At 38.2% G+C, this 21,537-nt stretch overlaps 1 protein-coding gene across 1 annotated transcript in view; it reads left to right on the top strand.

Moving 5' to 3' along the window:
- The window catches only part of DCAF5 (DDB1 and CUL4 associated factor 5), a 70,293-nt gene that overhangs the window by 34,194 nt on the left and 14,562 nt on the right, over nt 1-21,537 (top strand). The window contains exons 6-7 of the mRNA XM_085062148.1: nt 2,398-2,611; nt 16,331-16,397. Of these exons, the coding sequence (XP_084918274.1) occupies nt 2,398-2,611; nt 16,331-16,397 (281 nt within the window). The remainder of the gene's footprint in view (nt 1-2,397; nt 2,612-16,330; nt 16,398-21,537) is intronic.

The following is a 21,537-nucleotide window of genomic DNA, read 5'->3' as shown; positions in this document are numbered from 1 at the left end:
ATTGCTGAAGTGAAATATTCTTTTAGAGCTTTGTTACATTGAAGTTACTGCAACACAATACAGAATTCAATTCCAAGAGGTGTTTGCTTTGGTGCCTTTGACTGCCATAGTAGCTTAATGAAACATCTATAAGCAGAATGGAAGCTACTTTAACACTGCAGTCCTATTGCTATAAAATACTATCTCAAATGATTTCAGGCAGGGCATTATAATAGTAACCATGGAAACTTTACTTGAAGACTTGAAAGGATGGGGCATCTGGTAGGCTCATTCACTTGTAGGGAGGAGAGGATTCTGTGTTGTGGTTTGGATCAAGGAGGAGAACTGGTAACGAGGAGAGCATTAAGTCTGGTTGGTATGTATTTGTTATTAACTTCTTATTTCTGTTGATCAATTAATGTATTTTTATTAAAATAGATTTGTCTTAGCCAAAATATCTGGGATTGTTTCTTCTGCCTGTTTTTTTCTGTTGAGGTCTTGTTTGGGTTAGGGTTTTGGGAGATTTATGAAGTTTTAGTTTATTTGTTTGTCTTTTTTTAAGGAAGTGGAAAATTCCGTGGAAAAATATTTGGCTTACTCAGACCTATCAGAAGAGGGGGAGGCAAAAACATTGTGTGTGTTTTGGTTTTCTTGTTTTGTTTCAATTTTTAATGCCTGACTGAATATTTTGAGCTCTCTGAGTACTTTATTGGTCTTGAACAACAACAGTTTACAGAAACTAGGGCTAATGATCCTAAATCCTTGTCTCTAAGTTAACAGTTTCTAGTATTAAATTCTCTCATGTTTTAACTTAATACCTTGAACACTATTAAGAAAAGGTCAGCAACTTTGCCATGAAGGAGAACATGAGACACCAGGACTGTTCATGCTAATAGAAGTATTCTGAAGTTTTGGTGCCCCTCTTGAAGAATGTAGTAGTTAGTTGGCTTTGAAAATATGACTACTGGTGCCTTTGTGGATCCTGGCTTTGACTGTTCAGTTCACCAAGTGCATGTATGTGAGAACAGTGTATTTCTAGGGCATCCATTATGTAGAGTCTTTTGTATTGGTTTTGTTTAACTCTGGCTTAAGAACAATGCTTTTTTTTTTTAAACTTTATGGTATCTCAGGCAATGATGCATGCTTCGACCTGCATGGAATGTGGCTTCCCATCCATGTGGAGTGACTCATTTTTCACAATTGTTGGGGCAAAGGACTACATCAGAAAGTATTATGCGTTAAAATCTATGAATAAACTTCCTTCTAGAATTTGCAAATTCTGAGTTGGCATGCCTTTTTCTGGTCTGGAAGGGGCATAAAAGTCACAGTTCTCAACAAGTTTTGATGGTTATTGCTCAAAACAATTGTTAACAAAAGGTTGAGCTCTAGTACTGCTTAGGGAGGTTTCAGTGATCACTGAACAAAAAAAAAGGGATAAAATGTCTTCCATCTTTGTCTTGCTTTCCATACACATAATAATTTTAATTACATGGACTGAATGAAGTCTTTGAAAAGAAAATCTCTACAAGTTGCATTTAAGTTGTGCTTTGATTAACTTTAGGTTCCTTTATGGAACAAATTCAATTTCTGTTACTTTTTTAAAGAGAGAGCCTGGAAAGTTGTGAACCTCTGGTTTTGTCTTGTGTATGTCAATAAGAATGGATACAAATATTCCAGCTCTGAACATACAGCTTTATATGGGACAAGGAAACCAGCTAATTCTCCCACATTAGAGTTTTAGGTAATAATGTCATGTGATTGCATAATTGTCTTGCCTGCTTGGCAGTGTTTTTAGATGAAGCTAGTTTGAGATTAGCTAAGTGACTTATTTTAGCATTTCTTGCAACAACTTGTTAGTAAGATGTCCTTTTATTTAAGACATCTGGAACTGATTGTAGAGTTTAAACATCCTCTGATGCCCTGTAGAGATATAAATAGAAGCAGAAGTGAGAGAATGGTCAGCCTATCTGCATTTGGAGAAAATGCCAGCTGGTGCCAGAGCAGGGGTAAAAAACTGCCTGGATTCAAGAACCAGCTAACAAAAAGGGCTGAGTGCTGGTAGAGTCAGTCTCAAAGGCAGACATCCCAGAAGTAAAAGGACAGCCCTTTTAAGGCTAAGTGCTCTGTCCAACTTTGCTCCTATGCAGGAAATGTATTTTTTATTATCAAAGCTAATCACAGTCTTTAACTTTTCTCTTTTGAAGACTTTACAGTCATAGCATTTTGATAGCTTGTCATTCAGGTGTCGTATTAAATTTTTTCATGAATTGGTGCTTTGAAGCAGAAACTAAATAAGGTTATAGTTTACTGGGTTTGTTCGTTTGAAATGCCTCAGTAACATTAAAGAGACTTCTGACTTCAGGTAGTTCAGTTCATATGCACAGCCCATCTCACTTGCTCCCTCTTGTCTTTTCCCAGTTCCCTGCTCCGCTATGGTGGAAACCTCTCCCTTCAGAGTGCCATGAGCGTCCGGTTCAACAGTAATGGCACCCAACTGCTGGCGCTGCGGCGGCGCCTTCCCCCGGTGCTCTATGACATCCACTGCCGCCTGCCTGTCTTCCAGTTTGACAACCAAGGCTACTTCAACTCCTGTACTATGAAGAGCTGCTGTTTTGCAGGTGATCGTGATCAGGTAATAAGCAAGCAATGCTGCCCTGAGTCTCCAGAGTTTCCGTGACTTTGAGAGCACCTCTGTAAGAATGGCTTTTTTTCTGATTCAGGAGATAAAACAGGAAGCAGAACACGTATAGGCTTATTCAGAACTGTTTTGCAATGTGGGCTGTGAAAGAAGGAAAACGTATACCAAAACACATGATAAGTTTTTTGGTGTTTGATGTGATATAATACTTACTGAGAAGATTATATTCAGAAGAAAATATTTGCAGAGACTTTTTAGGTCAAATTAATACAATGTTGTCAACTCATCTACATATGATAAGGAAGCATCTTCCATGCATTTCATGCTTTTTTTTTTTTTTTTTCAATATTGTTACTGTGTGGAGTAGAGGCAATTCCACAAAATGTAAATATTTTGTATTTATAGAGTTATTGATTCTTAATTCAAATTATAATGTTTCTCTTGTAATGCTCTACCACTGGATCAGGTAGGATAGGTCTTTGTAGGTCAGTGTTCTGTAAGTGATGGTGGCAGCTGGTTAGGAAGGAATAGTCTGTTACTTCCCTGAGGCAGGGCTCTGTTCCTACTACTAATCACAAAGAAATAAGTCCCACATGAAGGGGCTAACAGAAGTTCATATGATTCTAGAGCCAGATATTGTCTTTGGACAGCTGTGTTTAATAACCACTGGCACTGTTTAAGGACAAAAGATGTATTTTCAAGCTATGATAGTATCCAGCAAGGATCTGAAAATTTCTTAACTCTCATCAGCAAACTTCCTGCAGTCAGAATTTCATCACTAATTCTGATGTTGCTGCTGCAGGAGGCAGAGTTGAGCTTCTTTCAGATTGCAAGTAGGAAATACATTCATGTCACTGAACTTGAGCACTGCTCCTTAGTTCTGCATAGTTTTTGACAGGAATGTGAAAATGTGTTAATGAAACTCTTGAAACAATTGAGTGGCTTACTATAAAGAATGGGAAAACACATGTATTGTATAAGAAGAAAACCACTGACAATTTGTGGTCGATTATTTCATCTGCCTAAAGATAACACTCTTTTCTCCTCTGGAACTCAGTGTAGACCTGTGTACACTCTGACATGTAATCTAGCTTCTCATCTGTTACTGAAGATGTAGGGAAAAGTCTTAGTATATGTTGCTCTGCTTTCTAAGCCATTTTCTTGTGAGGATGTTATTATTTCAGTGGGAAGAGTATGTCTGTTCTGTATCCGGCTGATGCAATACTTCAGGAGCCTGCATATTTTAAAAACTTTATATTCTTGTGGCTTGACAGACTTTGTGTTCAGGTAAGTAGCAGCACATAATGCTGCTAATGAATTGGGAATCAGAGCAAAAGACAATTATATTTTCTCATAAAGCTATGCAAAGCTGATAGGAGAGATGAAGTTTAATATGGAATGTTAAAGAGATGTGAAATTTGACATTTAGACACAGGCTTGTACCCATCTTCTAATTGGAAGGAAAAAGTATGAATTCAGAAAATGCCAATGTGTGCTCCAACTCTATGTCTGAAACCGTCCAGTCATGTTCAAATTCAGTGACTAAGGCTGTCAACACTAGAGATAGCCCTCAGTTCCCTTCTACAGTGAACCCAATTCCAATTGCAGGTATATCTAGAAAAGAAGGTTAGAGTTGGAACCTACTGTAAAATAGACAAGGTGAATAAAAAAATTACAATGTTTTTTGAGTTTTGCCTTTTTATAAACTAGTATGCTTTTGCATAATGTATACAAGTCTTCACCCCACAAATCAGAATTCATCAAAAGAAGAAATAATCCTGTATCAAATTTAACTTGGCTCCAGTCCCGTCTCCCTTTTAATATTGCAGTTCTTAGTCTTTATAAAGAATGTCTTTCATTTCAGGTCCATGCAGAGTCAGCTTCACAGAATACCTTGCTTGTATTTCCTCATAGGATCAAAATTTTGTGTGGGCTAAGGCTCGTTTGAAGGGACTTGTGGATAAGAAGGTTGCTTTCAAATTGTGAGTGGCACTTGTGGTAGGAAGGCTTCTCCAGCAATTTTTTCACATTGCACCTCTGGTTTTCTCTGTCTTCAGTTTTTCTTTTCATCTTTATTGAACTGCCAACTTGATATTTTTTTCTCTTTTAAGCTGTCTTAATTAGTTAGGTTTTACCTTCTTTACAGAGCATAGTAAATTAAAAATGGGAGTCTCCTGTGTTCAAAAACTATTATGTGTTGTCTGCACAGGTAGTTCATCTCATGAAATTGCATTTCTATTCCGTATTTTAACTCTAATAAGAAAGGATTATCCTTAACTCATCAGTGCTCAGAATGCAATTGCATGGGCAAAAAAGTGAACTGCTGAAAGGGAGAGGCTTTTCTTATCCAACAGAGGTGATGTAAAACCTTTCACCGATACAACTTCCTAACTTGGCAGCAGCATTTACTTCTTTTCCTGGGTTAATGACTTGTACTGACACTCAGAGAGCTCTGACAAACATTTGGATGTGATACAGGGAAGGGATCAGAGGACAAGTGAAAGATGGAGACATGGCCTTTCAGCTCTGTGAGACTCAGCTCCTCACAGAACTATAGCCTTTGCTAATTTACTCTGAAGTTTGTACATAGCAAATGGCTTGCTCACAGGAAGTTTTCTTTTAAATTATGACCATCAGGCTTTAAAACCCTATATCTGTTAGCTTTGGGTTAGCCTTTTTAAATTTAACATAGTGGTCAAAATCTACAGTAAATGCAAATAACACCCTGTTCCGTATGGAATGGTTGGATTCTAGTGTGGCAGAAATTAGCAGATCCTGAGCTGCAAGCACGCAGCTTAAGAGTTCTCTTGGAGATTGCCCTTATATCTTAAGAAGCCAAATACTTAAGTTCCCAAAATGACCAGAAGTGTTGTTTTTACTTTGACAAGATATGTGTTTTAAATTGATAAAATTTCTTTGCAGAAATAAAACACAGAGTACTAGCTGGGGAACATTTTGATTGGTTTGTCTATTAATGGGGATTAGACTTTATACTAATATTTTCTCAGTATTGTTTTTTCAGTACTCACAGATTGTGATAGGTACTCAGAAGGACTTGGAGCCAGAACTCCTGATGTGTCACTCTTGAGAGAAGCCTGCTACCAGCAGGTGTGCTGTGGTCTGTGTATCACCTCCTTTCACTGGGGCATCTGTGATGCAAGTAGGGTGAAGCCTCTTAGCTAAGAATGATATATCATTAATGCTTTTAGGTAAAAAATGCAAAAAGATTCACTTGTTAACTGCAATGATTTTTGGTTTTGGTTTTTTTTTAAGTTTAAAGAACACATTCTGAAATGCTTATTGCAGGTATTTTGGATGTGTGGGTTGCAGCACAAGCTAAATGACAGGGATCTTAGAGGATGAACAGTTTCGTTTCTCTTTGTGGCCTCGCAAACTATTGTTTTCCTCCAAAACCATTATTGTCCTAGTCCTCGTCAGCCTGATATCAAAGTCAGTGAATATATATATATACACACACATATATATATATATACACATGAGCATTTTTCCTAGAAATGCCAGTCATGCTTTTCTTGTTTCTTGCAACTGCTAAAGCTTGAGAGGCATTGTTTAGCTGATATTTTATTTGCATCCATTTATAACTACCTTCATTTGCTCCTCTAAGAACTTTAGTCTTTTGTCCATGTCATTGTTGTAATGACCTCATTCACATGACACCAATTTTTCTATTCTTTGAAGAGCTCTGATGTTGGTAGATAAATGGGTTCAAAATTGTATGGCATTTTCATTATCTAGGAGCTCACTTGAGTCATACAGTGGAAGAGAGGAAGGGTAAGGTAGGGTAGATGGATCAAGCATGGTTCTCAGCTTCCCACTGCCTTTGTTGGCTGTAGAGATTTGTGTGAGAATGTAATTTATCCATCCTTCTGAGCATTCAGGTCCAGAATTTTAAAAAACATTTTTATTTATGCATCTAAGTCCCATTGACTTTACTCTAGAGTGCACAAGTGTTTGATTACATACAAATATTAAATGTGTGAGAATCTTTTGTCATGTCATGGTGCTGGGGGAATTTCTATTCTTGTAGCATTAGAATTTGGGAAGTGTTGATTAAATATTAAGGATTTTTAGTTGCTAGACAGGTATAGAAAATATCTTTTTGTATTTGAGGGTACAGAAAGTGTTGCAGGACTTCAGATACCCAAATGTATTTTTAAGTGTAGGAGCCTCAGAAGCCATAGTGATGGGCAACAGCAAAACAAAGGCCCAGAAAGAAACTGCAAAACACAACCACCCTCCAAACGAAAATAGTCCAAAAGTTTTTCTTGCTCAAGAATTGTTGCCTGTGTCACAATGATGAATGCTATTGGTTCATTCCTTTTTTCCCTGTGTAGATAATGTGGGGCTTTATAACGCTTGTGGCTGTAAAATCAACTGCTTATTGCCTGTTTAAAAAAGGCGGGGGTGGGGAGAAATAACTTGTACCCTGTGAATCAAACAAAAAGTGTCTTGACTCTGGCATGCCCTCAGACATTACATCACCACTCAGCCTCTTCTGTTGACATTACACTGGTATAGGAGAGTTTCAGGAATGCACTGCTCACGGTGCTGCAGGGCTGCTCCAACTCCCTATAAAGTTACAGCCCTCATTGTGTTGAAATCTGTGTTCTAAATAGCCCTGGTTAGGGACAAGCCAGCTTTTCGCAGGACAGAATTGTTACATGAATGTTACTCTTCCAAGAACAAGGTTAGCTGTATAGGTGCCAGGGGTCTTGTATGGTTGTTATATTACCTTTGTAAAGAAAGAAAACTTTTCTTTGGTGGTGTTCTTTGTGTCATCTAATTTGAAGGTCATTTTTCATGGGAAGTAGTGCTTATCAATGTCTATGTTTAAGAACTAGCAAGAAGAAAGGGAATTATTCTTTTAGAGAATATATTGTGAGTTTCCTGTGCACAGATGACTTCTTAATGAATACTAGCTTATTGCAGTCAGCATTTCTTAATATATGAAAAGCATTCAGTGTGCAAATATGTTGCTGTGCTTGGATAAAAAGATAATTAATGTCTTACTTTGTCTTAAATTTGGTTTCTTCCAAGAATTACTGATGAGACTGTATTTTGTTTATTGCTTTATCTAAACAACAGTTTAAATTCCAGCTATATGCATAATATTATGTTTATATACATATAAAGTTCCTACATGAGAGTTATCTGGCAATGAAATGATTTATTAATTTTTTCCTCATTGTTTTTTGTAATTGACATTGGGAGGGTCATACTGAAAATGTTTCTTCAGACTCCAGGTCTTGACAGCAGGAGCTATGAATTTTCTTTAACCCTTCTTGTTCTGATTGCCTCTTCCCCCATTCCTGGTGCATCCTGCCAGCTCCATTGCCTGTCTCCCTTCTCTTCTGCATTCCTATAAGCCCTTGGGGGAAGTTTTTAGACATCTGCACAGTAATGCATAAGCCCAAAAGGACCCACACTGAAGCTAAATTCTGGTGGAGTGGAACTCTGACTCAGGAGACTTTGAATTTTGCAGGCTTTGTGTTCTTCATAGAACATCACGGGAGATCTGAAGTTTAGTGGCACGTCTGATATGCTCAGATAAACTTGTTGATTTCTTTGTAATGTAATAGTAATATTTTCCTTGCCATAGAAATCCTCAGCGAGGATTTCTAAGTTGCTTTTGTTCATTAATAATTTTACTCTTATGACCTTTCTGCTTTGCAAAAAGGCAGCTGTAAAAATGTTGATGGATTGTTCCTGGTGATGCTTCTGTAAGCATTTAAAATTGCCCCGCACAGAGTTGGCTGCTCCTAAGATTAGGAATTTAGGGAATGGGAATACTAATTTTTGGCTTTGAAATTTATGTACTAGAAGCAATTTGTATTTCTCCAGTCTGCTGTGTCATAGCTTTATTTTTTCCAGTTAATGAGACAGGCACACTTCTTACTGAGGAACAAAGCTTCTGTTGTTAAAAAGTCTTTTGGATACACCTGTTTGATTCTCAGGCTGAGATGGAAAACTTTTAAGCTCTTTTTTGTGCCAGTTTCAGCCTCTTGAAAAACAGTCTTAAAGAGGACAGGCTAGTATGTAAAGAGTACTGGGTGTTCTGGCTAGTATGAAAAAAGATGTCTGTTTTCAAAGAAAACTTCTTAATGTCACAGTGCTGTGAGCCCTCTTTGAATTTTTTAAATATTGAAGAAAAAAACCCATAATTTGTGCCCAAGAGTTTGTTATAAAACAGAAGATAAAATGTTGTGTAGTTACCTTGTAGGCAAATTTTTTTCTTAGCCAAAAGTTTTCCCAAACACATCTCAGAGAGAACTTCCCCAGTTCTTACTTTAGGTTTTTTCTTTGAAAGACAGGAATGAGAGGTTAGTATCTTGCAAGGGTGACTGCTCATTTCTTTGTCATCCTAACCTGACACCCTGGTTAACTGCCTTGGAGAGAAGAGCTTCTCTAGTTAGTGACAGTGAGAGCTGCTACAAGTAGGCAGCCACTCTGACTGGGGGTGCAGGTCGAGGTACAAACAAGGCAGTAAGCCCTTGAGGGGACATCCTGTACTTACCCTGGGCTGTGCTGGCAACCATCTGACCCCTACAGAATCCGGTTGAAATATGTAAATGACAATACTTTATTGAATTACTCATGATGATTCGTATGGGGTTTTACTGCTGTAGCTACTGAATCAGACCACTGCTGTTAGGAGTACTGATGTTAGCACAAGAACAAGGGGGTGGGAACATACCTGCTGAGGAAGTCAGCAGATGATCATTACAGCAGTTTTTCAAGCTGTACTCAGTGGGAATTCTATACTAAAAACCTAGATTCATCAACATGAAGGTACCTGCCTGACAGATAAGGAATGACAAAGAGATGGAAATACTTGACTAATTGATGGTAGTTTATTTCTCAATTGTTTAAGGAAGGAAAAGGAAAGGTGTGCTTTGCTATATGTTAGATTCTGTGTTTTTCCTTTGATCCCTCTGATATTGCCCGTCTCAAACAAGCTGTATTGCCTTGCTCCTTCCTTGTTTGTTTGTTTCTTTATGCTTTTTGAATAGGAAAAAGTATTTTCCTCCTCCATAGTTGTGTCCTTACCCTTGTTTCCCATCTGATTAGTAGGTACTCTAGCCATAAGAAGACTTGAAAGCAACTGTGTGGGTTTTCTACCTGCAGGAAATGCAGACAGCATGAAATTATAATGAAATTGTAAATTATCAGTAATTTTTAAAAATTGAAAATATAGCAGGGGGAACTTCTTTTAAAAGGAAGATATGTAGAGCAGTCTTGGCACCACAAAAGGTCTAGAAGCAGGTATGAAAAAATTTTGGTTGTGTTCTGCCAAACACTTTTCATACAAAAAATGTAATATATAACAAGGCCCGTGTTCATGGTTGTGATTTTTTTATACATATATGTATATACACACGTGTATATATATATATATGCAATGACACCCAAATATACATGTGTGTATGAGGTGAGCTTTCTTACTTTTTGCTTCTTTTTTTTATAGCTTGCTTATCCCCCTTGAAATAGTTCCATGAGAAGCAGGTTCGTTATCTGTTGTCACAGGAAAAGAACCAAAAGTCTACATCCCACGTATGAATTATGTTGTGTTACAGGTAATATAGAGGACCTGTACATCCTGTCTCTTAAAAGAGATGTGCAAAGCACCAGCATAACTGTTTCAAATTTGGATGCCTCTGTGCTTCTTCCCCAGCATATGGATTTTGCATTACTTGAAGAAGCTAAGGGACAGCTCACTAAAACCCTGAGAAGAATTCTGTCTTCTCTGATCTTTTCTGCCCTGAGTTTCATTGGCCCCTCTGAAGAAAGGGCAGACATGCCCAAGTGAGTGGGAATAAGAAGTTTAGTCTCTTTCAAAGCTGTAAACAGCAGCATGAAATTCGAGTCTGACAAGCATTTTCCTGCTGGTAACTTAGCAGTACTCACTTTTTAAATGGTTTTCATTTCTGTGCCTTTACCTGTTTCTTGTGCATCAATTTGTAATTATATGGTGATGGTGCTTTTTGATTTAGGACAAAGTCTCCTACATTTTTCTCATTCTCGTCTGCAGTAGTAGGGCCATTCAAGAGACTTGCTGGTACTTTTGGAAACATGATCCATGTCTGCTAGTCCTTTATCTAGGGCTAAAAGTTTAAAAATCTCTCTGATATAGGTCATCAGTAATAGACATTTTATGGGAGCAGGAAATGTGGATAGTGAAAACTAAAATAAGGTACAATTTAGATAAAATTTTACTGAAATAATCCATATTCAGTAGCACCTGAGGAAATGTAGCTTGTGGGATTTTGAAAGCTTTGAAACTGGCAGTGCTAAGAACAAAAAATAAATTCCCTAGAGTGGTAGTACTCTGCAAAATGCAATGCTAATGCTACTGTTACGAGACTATAGCAGCAGATTAGATCTTCATTTATTTATATCAACTGCTGTAATTTCCTTGGGGAGAGAGAAAATGAGAAGAGTTACAGTGGAATGAGTGGGGAGTGCTAGTCCAATATAATTCTTTCAGATTCCTGATGGTGCCTCATTTTAAGCTTTTTATGCGTACTTGGAACTCAGACTGAATTGGTGTTTTCTCACAGGAGCAGACTCTAACCACGCCTGAGAGTTTTCTTCCTTCTAAGGCAAACTTCTGAATCAGCAGCTCATAGTCATCTGGAAGCTTTTTCCTGTCATTGTTGCTAACAGCTAGGCACAGAAGCTGGCTCTGCCCTTCTAAAAAAACTCCAGTATTAACAGCAAGTGTTTTTTTCTGTCTAATCTCATGTTTGTGTGAATATTGTAAATGTTGATTTCTGAAGTCCTGGTCAAATACAGCAGCAAAAAGGCAGACAGTGAAACAGGTGGGTTTAATATTGGTCTGTTCCCACCAGACATCTGAGCTCCTCATGCAGGGTCTGGTCTGAGTCCTAATTCAGCACTGCAGTGGTTCTTGAGGTTATGTTCAGCTTAAGTTTTTCTTTGGGGGTGAGGGTGGAAGGAGGACAATGTCTTAGCTGTTTAGTTGTCTCTGTGAATGCACAGGTTTTTGCCTCCCCCTGGCTAGCCTCTGTGGTTTGATTATCTGGGCTTTTGTTCTGAAAGTGAGTGAATAGAAGGTACTCTGCTAGGAAGTACATTTCCATCATCCCCTCAGGACCAAAAATCCTTGTTCACAATTTAAGTGGAATCTAACAATATACAGTATGACATCCTTTCATCTACCCTTCCCCAAGCCCTTCTAATTTTGTTTTCCTTTCTGTTCCTTCCTTTTGAAAATTCTACTCCATTCTCTCAGGATTTGAGCGTTATTAACTAGGGTTTGGTGAACTTAATAGCAATTATTCTTTTGATTTTTCTAGTAGTAGGGACTGAATTTTTCGTTTTCTTAATCTTTATTCTCCCGCTGTGAACTAGTGAGGAGAACCATTGTCTTACTGTTATGTTAGTAGTGAATACATCAAAGAAAAATTTTCACAAATGGTCATGAAAATGTCCTAGTAACATCAGTCCAGCTGTGCTCTCTAGAGGCCCTAGGTTCTGATTGTCTTGTGCCAAGAATACTAAATGGAATTGAGGGTTTTATTTTTTTCAAGTGTCATGGAAGTGACATCAGATATGTTTCTGACCTTAGCAGCTTGGGTGTCTGCTCTTTAAGCTTCATGTGTTACATTGTTCTTGCAATGGCTGCAGTCATGAGGTTGTTCTTCTGGCAATCTCTTGGTCTTGGCCAGAAAAGCCACTTTCTACTTGTCAGACCCATATCACCTTGTCTTACAGAAAAAGACAAAAGAAAAGGAATGCATTTGGGGATTCAATTTTATATTGTGAGAACAGCAAGAAAACATGTACCGCAAAGGTATTCTTACAGGGAAAAAGAGTGGAAAACAATGCTGGTTGTTACAGCAGTGGCAGTGTAATGGCAGAGATACGAAATACTTGGATATCCATTTTGTGGAATATGATCCATTTCTGGTAATTATTGGCAGACCTAACCATGAAAATTAAGTTTATATGAAACTTATATAAAGCTACTCAGCCCATTGCTTACAACATCAGACTTGTGTACATGACTTTATCAATTAACGCTTTTGGCATTTACTGATGGCTGTCTTGTGTCAAGATTAAAGCCATAAGTACTTCTTCAGCTCATATCCTGAGCTGAGCTTGTTCTGTGACTGGGCATAATTGCATTGCAGATGTTTAATTCATTCCTACTTATTTTCTCTTAATTCACTCCAGAATATTTTAGCCAAGTGTGTTTGATCAATGCAAATGTCATTAGGCTTGAAAATGATAATGAAGTGAAGGACTTCATGGTCCTTTTAAGTAGGTAGGATTGGATTGAATATCTCTGCCGTTAGAGATACTCCAGAGCCATCTGGACATACTCCTGGGAAGTCAGCTCCTAGGTGGCCCTTCTTGAGCAGGAGGATTGCAGGAGACCCGATGGCCTCCGAAGGTCTCTTCCAGCCTCAGCCATTTTCTGATTCTGTGAACTATTTTAAGGTACTTTGTCAATTTCTTCCTTTAAATTCCCCAAATTGTGACACTGTTATTTCTGCAAGTCCATGTGCTGAACTGCAGATCCTATCTCTGTGGCCTGAGTTTGTCTTCCCATTAGTATTTTCTTGATGTCTGACAGAGTGTAAAAGTTTCATGTAGGCATTTTCCTGACATTGCTGCCTTCTCCCCCCTCCCTTCCCCTCCCCTCTGTAACCCAAAGCCCAACCCCAATCCACCAAGACAATTATTTCTCTTTTTATTTTGGCAATCTTTGAAAAAAATCAGTCAGAAGAGAGCTCTGGAGATCACCTGACTTAAGTTGCTTCTCAGAGCAGAGCATCTTCAAAGTCAGATCAGATTGCTCAGGGAATTATTCAGGTAAATTTTTGATTTGCAAGAGTGGCGCTTCCACCATCTTTCTGAGGCTGAGTTGCAGTTTGTTATGCTCCTGAGCATGCTGTTCCTTTGTGCTCAGCTGGAATTTCCCTTGCTGTGACTTGTGACTGTTGCTTCCTGGGTACTCACTGCTTGTCTCTGAGAAGAGTCTGTCACTGGTTGCTCAGTATGCCTTTGATGAGTGGGAAACAGCTGAGGTCTGCTCTGTCCCTTCCCTTTCTCATCTTCTGGCTAAACAAGATCAATTCCTTTAGGTTTTGCTGGTCATGTACCTTCAGCTGCAGCAGCCCTCTTGTCCACTCTCTGATTTGTTCATGTCACTTTTGGATAGGGGGATCCAAAAGTGACATGAACACAATACCCCAGGTGTGGCTTTAAAAATACCAGGTGAGAATAATCACTTGTCTTGACCTCCTGTTTACACTCTTGATAGTGCATCAAGTTGCTGTTACTACACGTCACTGCAAGGACACTCTAAATTTTGCTCTCTCCAAAGCAACACAGAGTATACTAGGGTCGGTGGTCTTTGCAGGCAGTATATTTTTGCTCCATGGGCAGTGAGATTTCCTGCACAATTGACCATTGCGTCTTACAGGATACACAGCGTATTCCTCTGCAAATAATTTTGGAAGCATGTTTGAAGTGTCTCTCAGACACTCTATTCCCAGCAAATATACAACATGTTTTTCTGTCTTGTGTATTCTCATGTAGGATATCTGAAATCTGTCACTTTGGGGTCCTGTGATTGATTATGGTGTGTGGGGAAAAAAAAAAAAAAGGCACAGTCACAAATTCAAGCTACTGAGCTTTCTAGGTATTTTAGTTACAAGTCTGGTTTTAGCCATGTGTCCTTGGCAAACTAGTTGCTGCTTCAACACAGTTTGGTAATAAATAGTATTTATTTATTAGTATAAGAATAGTAATAATAGTATTTAGTATAAAAATACTAGCAATAGTATTTAGTATAAAAAAATCTCTATATAAATGAGACTTTCTTTTTCCATGTAGCATTTCTTGAACAAAACATATTAAGATGCTTTCTTTCTAATTGCATTCCAATATTTCCTATATGAGCCCTAATCTGTGGAGTTATGGCACAGTGGCTCAGCCTGCTGTGGGCTAACATTTACGAGCAGTCAAATGAAAGGGGAAGCACATATTCCTGGCACCGTCAGGTCAGTTTGGAAGGTAAATTGCCTAAGTGCTTGAACATGTTGGCTGTAGAAATAACTTTCTGGCTTGGAAAGTATGGGTTTATGAGTGATGCTGAACTAGTGTGCACAAGCTTTTAAAGGAGCTTTTGTTTGATAGTGCTTCTTACCTGTCAGAAAATGAGCAGAATTGCATTCATAAGTGCTTACTCACATCCTGCATTCTTAAAAATGAGAGAAAAAAGAATGGTTTCATTATGATAGTAGGAAACGAGATAAGGGATTTTAGTGGTTCGTTACTGCATTTTTGTGTTAGGAAGCATCCAAACACTGTACTAATGTTATATGCATTGTAAACAGTATGCATGCAAATATATAGCCATTTTTTCTGTAATAGTGTATATTCTTTGTTTATTTGCTTCTCAGTCCTGTGTTATTACAGGTCTTGTCTCCTCACTGCTTGATGTTACTTTGCCTGATGATTTTATGTATCCCTGGAGAATGAAAGGCAGAAACCAGTTATATTTGAGCCAAGCAAAACAGAATTTGTCTCATATCAAAGGTTAGAAAAGGGACAAACTGGCTTCATTTCTTTTTCTCCCTTTCCTCTAACCTAATAATAATAATAATAAAATTAAAAGCCCAGCTTCTTGATTGTATTGATTAAACTGCAGTGTAATGTCAGTTGAGGGATAGAGATTTACACTTCCTATACTTGAGGGATGGAGATTTACACTTCCAGTATAACTGGAATTGGAATCTGCGATTGGTTCCACTATGCATCATTTAATCTCTAATTTGGGAGAGAAATAAACTATACTCCTTGTCATTTATTGGAGAATAAGTGTTTGGAGGCAAGGCACAGTTTTGCCTCTCAGAACCGAGAGGCATAAGCTTTTTGCCACGTCAAATGTCACCTGTCATTCCAGTTCCTGTTTGTGGTATATTAAGCTACTTTAAATTGCATATTGCCTGAAGTTCTGCACAATAAACAGATTGTTTATCATTTGTGCACTGTTGAAAAAGGGCAGCCTTCCATCTCTTCAGAGTAACTATGACCAGGAAAGAAATTAATACTGTGATAAATGGGGGAGTTTAAACCATTTGGGACTTGCTGACAGTGAATGTCTAGCTTTGATTTTTCTTCGGTGTTCAAGATTGTCCTCAGTGACTGACTTTTGATGGTCTTGGTATACATGTCTGGCTTGATGAGTAATGGGCATGCTTGTGTATAAATGGACATATGTGGTAGCTCTCTTCTTAGGTATGTATTTGATGGAGTTTTCCTTGGTAGTTTGGGAGATGAGAAAAAACAATGAATGATTTCAACATCAAAAAAAGACCAGAGTTGCAGACTGCAAAATAGAGAGTGTGATCTAGATCTAGACATGCTTATATTAAAGCCAACCAAAATTCATAGCCTTATTTAGCAAAGCAAACATACACTTTGGGCAGTAGGCATTAGATATATGAAGTATGCTTTTGAATTTTGGTCAATTTATTTCCATGCAACATTTTTGTGCTGTTACCTCATCCCCATTTAAATGTAAATTGATCAGTGAGGTGTGAGGAATTACACAAATTATCTTTTTTTTCTCATTTTTGATTTGGAGGAACCAATAGTAGAATAGCATAGTTCAGGTGATACTTTGTGGTAAACTGCTTTTATTTTTATTCCCAACAGTACATCCTTTCGGGCTCTGATGACTTCAATTTGTATATGTGGAGGATTCCTCCAGATCCAGAAGCAGGTAAGTGATGCTGTTGTTTTAGGTGGGGAAGGAGGAGTGGGGGGCAGGTCTCTGACTATTACTAAATACTAGGTTGGTATTTCAAAAGAAATTGCCATTCTCACTCACACTGTGAATCTAGAGCAATTCGGAGGAAAAGCTGGATAGGGAGAGTTTACAAATGCCTGATCCAGTCTCTGGATAACAGTGGTCAATGCCATTTGAATGCTTTATTGTAATGATTTTTTTTTTCCCTTCTCATGTAATGATCATTCATTCCATAATAAAGCTTGTAGCATAAAATGGCTCTGGGTTCACAGGGTGCTCCTTACAGCTCCAGTGCATTGACGTCTTCTCCCCTCTCATTGCTCTTACACTGAGATCCTCCCACTGATTTCCAACGCAGAGGAGTTACGCTTTTTTACTTTCTGGGTGGGGGAGCACTATCAGCTGGTGGAAATGGCCACTTTTGACTCATTTCTGACCCATTCCCATGCTGGGGCAGACATACTAGGCAAATAATACTAGCACAGCTCTGTATGCAAGTACAGGAGAGGAAAAGTAGCAGTGAGTGGGGGATCTAACTATAGTATTGTGAATGCCACTGCTGGTCAGTGTCTAATTTGATGTGGTCTAGTAGGGTATAGGGTTTGGCAATATGACACTCTAAGCCATACAATGTCAGCATCTCTCTTCTGTTGAAACAAATCACTGCACTTTTAGAAGGATGTTAAATCTTCTTTGAAAGAACCAAGACTTCAAAAATATACTTGCATTTTCATTTGTAGTGGCTCCAGCTCTTTAAACTGTACTTTTTAGTGATATTGAGTAAAACTGAGGGCTATCCTGTGGTCTCAGGTGCTTTAGCAATAGTGAGAGATAATTACAAGCTGTGTTAGAGGTAAAATGAAAATATTTTGTTTCATTTTCAAAGGTTGTTAATCACAGCTGTATAATCCACAGCTGAGAGGATGAATAGCCTTTGGTTAATGGCATGATTTTGAGGAGAATGACATTCTAATTTTGGGGGTTTTGCGTAGTTAACCAACATTTCATGTTGCAGTCTACATGTCCAGAAAATGGCCCTGGTAAATACCATTAGTTTGGCCTTCTATCTTTGCATAGAGTTTATAGAGATATCTCCCTGCTTTTCTTTTTATTTGTGTGATTTTCTTTTACATTTGACACTGGTTTACTACTACTTACAGTTTTTCCCTCTTAGTTAAAACAAAGCTTAGGTACATTTAAATTAGTTATTTATTTGTAAGTTTTATTGGGTAGACTGTAGAATTACATTTTCTGCATGTGTCACTGTACTGTCCTGACTTCCTTTGTAAATTCTGGATTTGAGATTTTGTGTTTATATGGCTGTGATGCTCTTGAAAACTTTTTTCCCAGATAGCTGCAGGTGACAAACTTTTTATCTGGGACTTTTGCACAAGGAGTGATAGCTAGTACTTGTAGCACCTGTAAGCAAAATAATTATAAAGCAAAATAATCTACTTCAGAGTAGTTGTTAAGTATGTCCCTTTGTAATAAAGATATATGCTGGCAAAAAAAAGTTGCTATTTACAAATTTTCAAATAGATGATACATTTTAATGAACAAATTTACAATTTAATTTGTGATTTACCACAAAACAATGTTATATCTGTTTTGGTTGGCTTTCTTGTCTCTGGTTCTTGTAACTTCAGGAAGGGTGTCAGTACGCTTGCAACATTTCAGTTACAAAAGTAATTACTTAATATCAATTGCCCTCAGTGGTTGCTTAACGAATCAGAAGATCCAGGAGCAGGAACATGTATGTCTTAATGACTTGTAACTTGAACAGTTCTCTTTTTGAAATATTTTAGCAAAACTCACAAGCTTTGTTTTGTTAGACCTAAAGATCTGCTTCTGTGGCAAATAACTAATTGGGCATCCAGATCACCTGTGGCAGGCTTAGTGAAGCTTTTCTTCATTCAGGTCTTTTTGAAGAGTTGTGTCTGTTTTGAATGTGATGAAATGTCATTTCTTAAATCTCATCCTGCTGTTCAGAATAATTGTCAGGGAGAGGTGTTGCGGTGCTTCCTTCTTGGAGAAATAGTCTTTCCATAGGGATGTAGAGACTTTGGAAAACTTTTGCTTCAGTGGAAAACTGCTTGTTCTTATGTTCTAGCTAAAATAGGAGTGCCTTTGGGTTTGCGATCTGAGAGTGGAATGTGGTCTTTCACTTAAAATAATGTACAAACTAGACAGGATGATGTAATGTCCTGTACCGTTGGTTGGTATTTTAAATAAAAATATCTCTCTAACTGATTTCTGCCTTCCTGTTGAACTCAGACATTTTCTTGCTGTAAATATTTATGATACAACTACCTTAAATTGTATCAGTTATTTGAAAATAGGGACTTTTTTGCAAGCTTATATCTTTTTAAACAGCTGCATCCTTAACAACTACTCTAAAATTTTTTTAAGTACAGGTGCACGAAGTTCTGGTTATCCAATGGTTAGCAACATTAGTGAACAAAAGATGAAGAAGAGTGTGAAGGAATACACCAGTCAGACAATTGCAAACATGTTTCAAGTTGGAGAAATGTGGTTGCTTCTACTGGTATTTTGCCAGGAGAACAGAAGGAATTCTGCTGGGCTTTTTTTCAAATAGTCATAGTTTAGAAGTGTCCTTCCAGTAGGTTGCATTAAATCATTCCCATAACTTGCTGGAAACTGCAAGTGGTTTTGTTTAGTCCAATAATTAGGCAGGATTTTTGCCCCTTTTGGGGCAGGGAGGTATGTGAAGAAAGGTATTTCCTAAATTGCTTAGGAAGCTATTCTATTGAAGAGTTTTACTGACTGTCTCCCTCTATAGTCTTAGATTATTCTGAATAGGCCAGGATTTCCTATGCCAGAAGGCTGGTTGCATTTTTACCACCTTTTGTGGTTTCTTAAAGATGGAATAGTTAGCTCATTTTTCCACTTTCTTCTCCATCCAAGTACAATCCAGCTTTCCACTGTGCTTTAGAAGTAATTGCCAAATATTTCATGTATTTGTTAGCCAGTTTCTTTTTTAAAGTAATCTGTGAAACTATCACAGTTTTCTTCAGAGGCAGTTTCTAGCAAAACTTAATACGGAAGTCTGGCAGAAGAAAAGCAGTCTTGAGTTTCCACAGCTTTTACTTGACTCCAAGGCAAGCTGGAAGTGAGAAGAGACATCAGTCCAACATGACTTACCCAGCAAGCCTGTCAACATAAAAGCACTTAAGACATTATTAAACCTAACACCTATAAACAGGGTCTCTTAACTGGTAAAGAACCCCTGTTCAAGACAGAACCTGACATGTCTTGTGGAGTAATAGAGGGTTTAGTAGACCAAAAGTTTTCAAAATGGAATTTACATTCCTCACTCACTACTCCGAATCATCTATGCGACTCTTTCTTTTGAAGTATTGCTCAAAGCTGCTGTGTGAAGGATGTGGTATTTATTAGTGATTGAGAAGAAAGTTAGGGGTTCTTCAGTTCATGTGAGCAGGCTTTCACCAGGTTTCTGGAAAACTTCTCTAAATCAGAACAGCAAACTGCATTTCAAAACATCATTTTAATTCTGTCTTTGACTGTAACTGCAAGCAAGAAAGGGCCCATCATTGTGGTCCAGTTACTAAACTAATTGCACAAATTTTCAGCAGAACTGATGCAATTTTTCTTCCTTTTTTTCCTCCTCCTTGGTATTTGTAAATGCTGACACTTCTTCAGGCTTGAAGAATTCAGCAACAGAACTTTTCACAATATTTGAACAGGGTTATCTCATTGGAGATAGCTTGTGGTTCAAGTTCTCAAAGTTCTAGGCTGATAAATGAAGATGAATAAAAATGATTAAGTGTTTCTTACTGTCTTTAGCTATTTTTGAGATATTTTATAGATGGGTATATATGCATATATACATACCAGTTGGGATGTAAATTGCATTACTTTTAGGACTGTAGTTTGTCTCTTTCTTCAGGTCAGTCAGTGTTGATCATAGTGTGCTATGGAACAGTTGTTTGATTAACACAGCAAGTAAGTGCTGGGGCATTGTGAAAAGGTGGAACTGAGACTGCTTTCCACGTCGTGTGGATTGTAATAATACCATGGACTTGCGGAATGTACTGGCCAGATGGCATCTATCAGAAAACAAGGCAGTGTTGGGTGCTTTGTAGTGCTGTAGACAAATGAAAGAAGATTCAGCATCCACGAGTGTTTCTCTCACCAGTCTTAATATGTTTAATATCTAATTCAGGAATAGAAAGCTGAAGATAACACTGAGCACTGGGAGAGGCTGGAGACGCTCTAGTCCCTAGCAACTGGCCATCTGATTGTACCAAAGCTCCTTTCTCTTTATTGTGTTGAACATATTTGCAGCCACCAGTGCAAAAGAAATGCACAGGCAAACGGTTTTCACACCTCCATTACAAAAAACCAAATCCAACCACAAAAAAAACCCAAACAAAAAACCCCCAAGCAAACAGCTATTGGTTATGAGATAATTTCACTTACTTTATATCTGTTATGTTCAGAAAGCATAATTGTTGGTGGTAATTTGCATGGTTCCAATAATATTGTGAAACCCATTGCAACCTATGCAATTAAGCACACCAGAAAAGCAGTGTCTCTCAGACCAGGAGGGGGAACAGAGTGGAGAGGGTGTGCCAAAGTTTGTTTCTATACTAATTTTGTCTTAGCTTTCATATTGTTGTTCAGTTGTGCTTGTGATAACAACAGTGGGAGGGTTGGTACAGATAAGGTGTTTGGCAGATATTTACAAGCAGCAAAAGAAGAGAGAAAATATACGTCCAAAAATAGCCACTACCATTACAGCTTTCTGCATAGTCTTTAAATGTTTAAATATTACTTTTCTCTTTGGCTTTTGCAACCTCTGCAGAGGTACAAGACCACGATGGGGCTGGTTCTAGGCACAGGCCAGGCAAAGAGCTGATTACCTAGAAGAGCACGTTGTCTGATGCAGAGGCTGCTGCCAGCTGACTGCTCCCTGTGCTTTCACTCAAGCTCTGCAAGGCCATGCTGACCCTTTCACCTCACCTGGAAGGTGCAGGGGGTATTCAAGGGTGTCAAAGGAAGCAGTCTACAAATGGAGTTGGAGCTGTGCTCTTAAGGGGGGGATTCTTGGTACTTCTGATGTCTCCCTTTA

Source organism: Lichenostomus cassidix, chromosome 5 (assembly GCF_008360975.1).
Source record: "Lichenostomus cassidix isolate B80296 chromosome 5, HeHo_3.0, whole genome shotgun sequence".
NCBI lineage: Eukaryota > Metazoa > Chordata > Aves > Passeriformes > Meliphagidae > Lichenostomus > Lichenostomus cassidix.
This window is presented reverse-complemented; position numbering and strand designations above follow the sequence as displayed.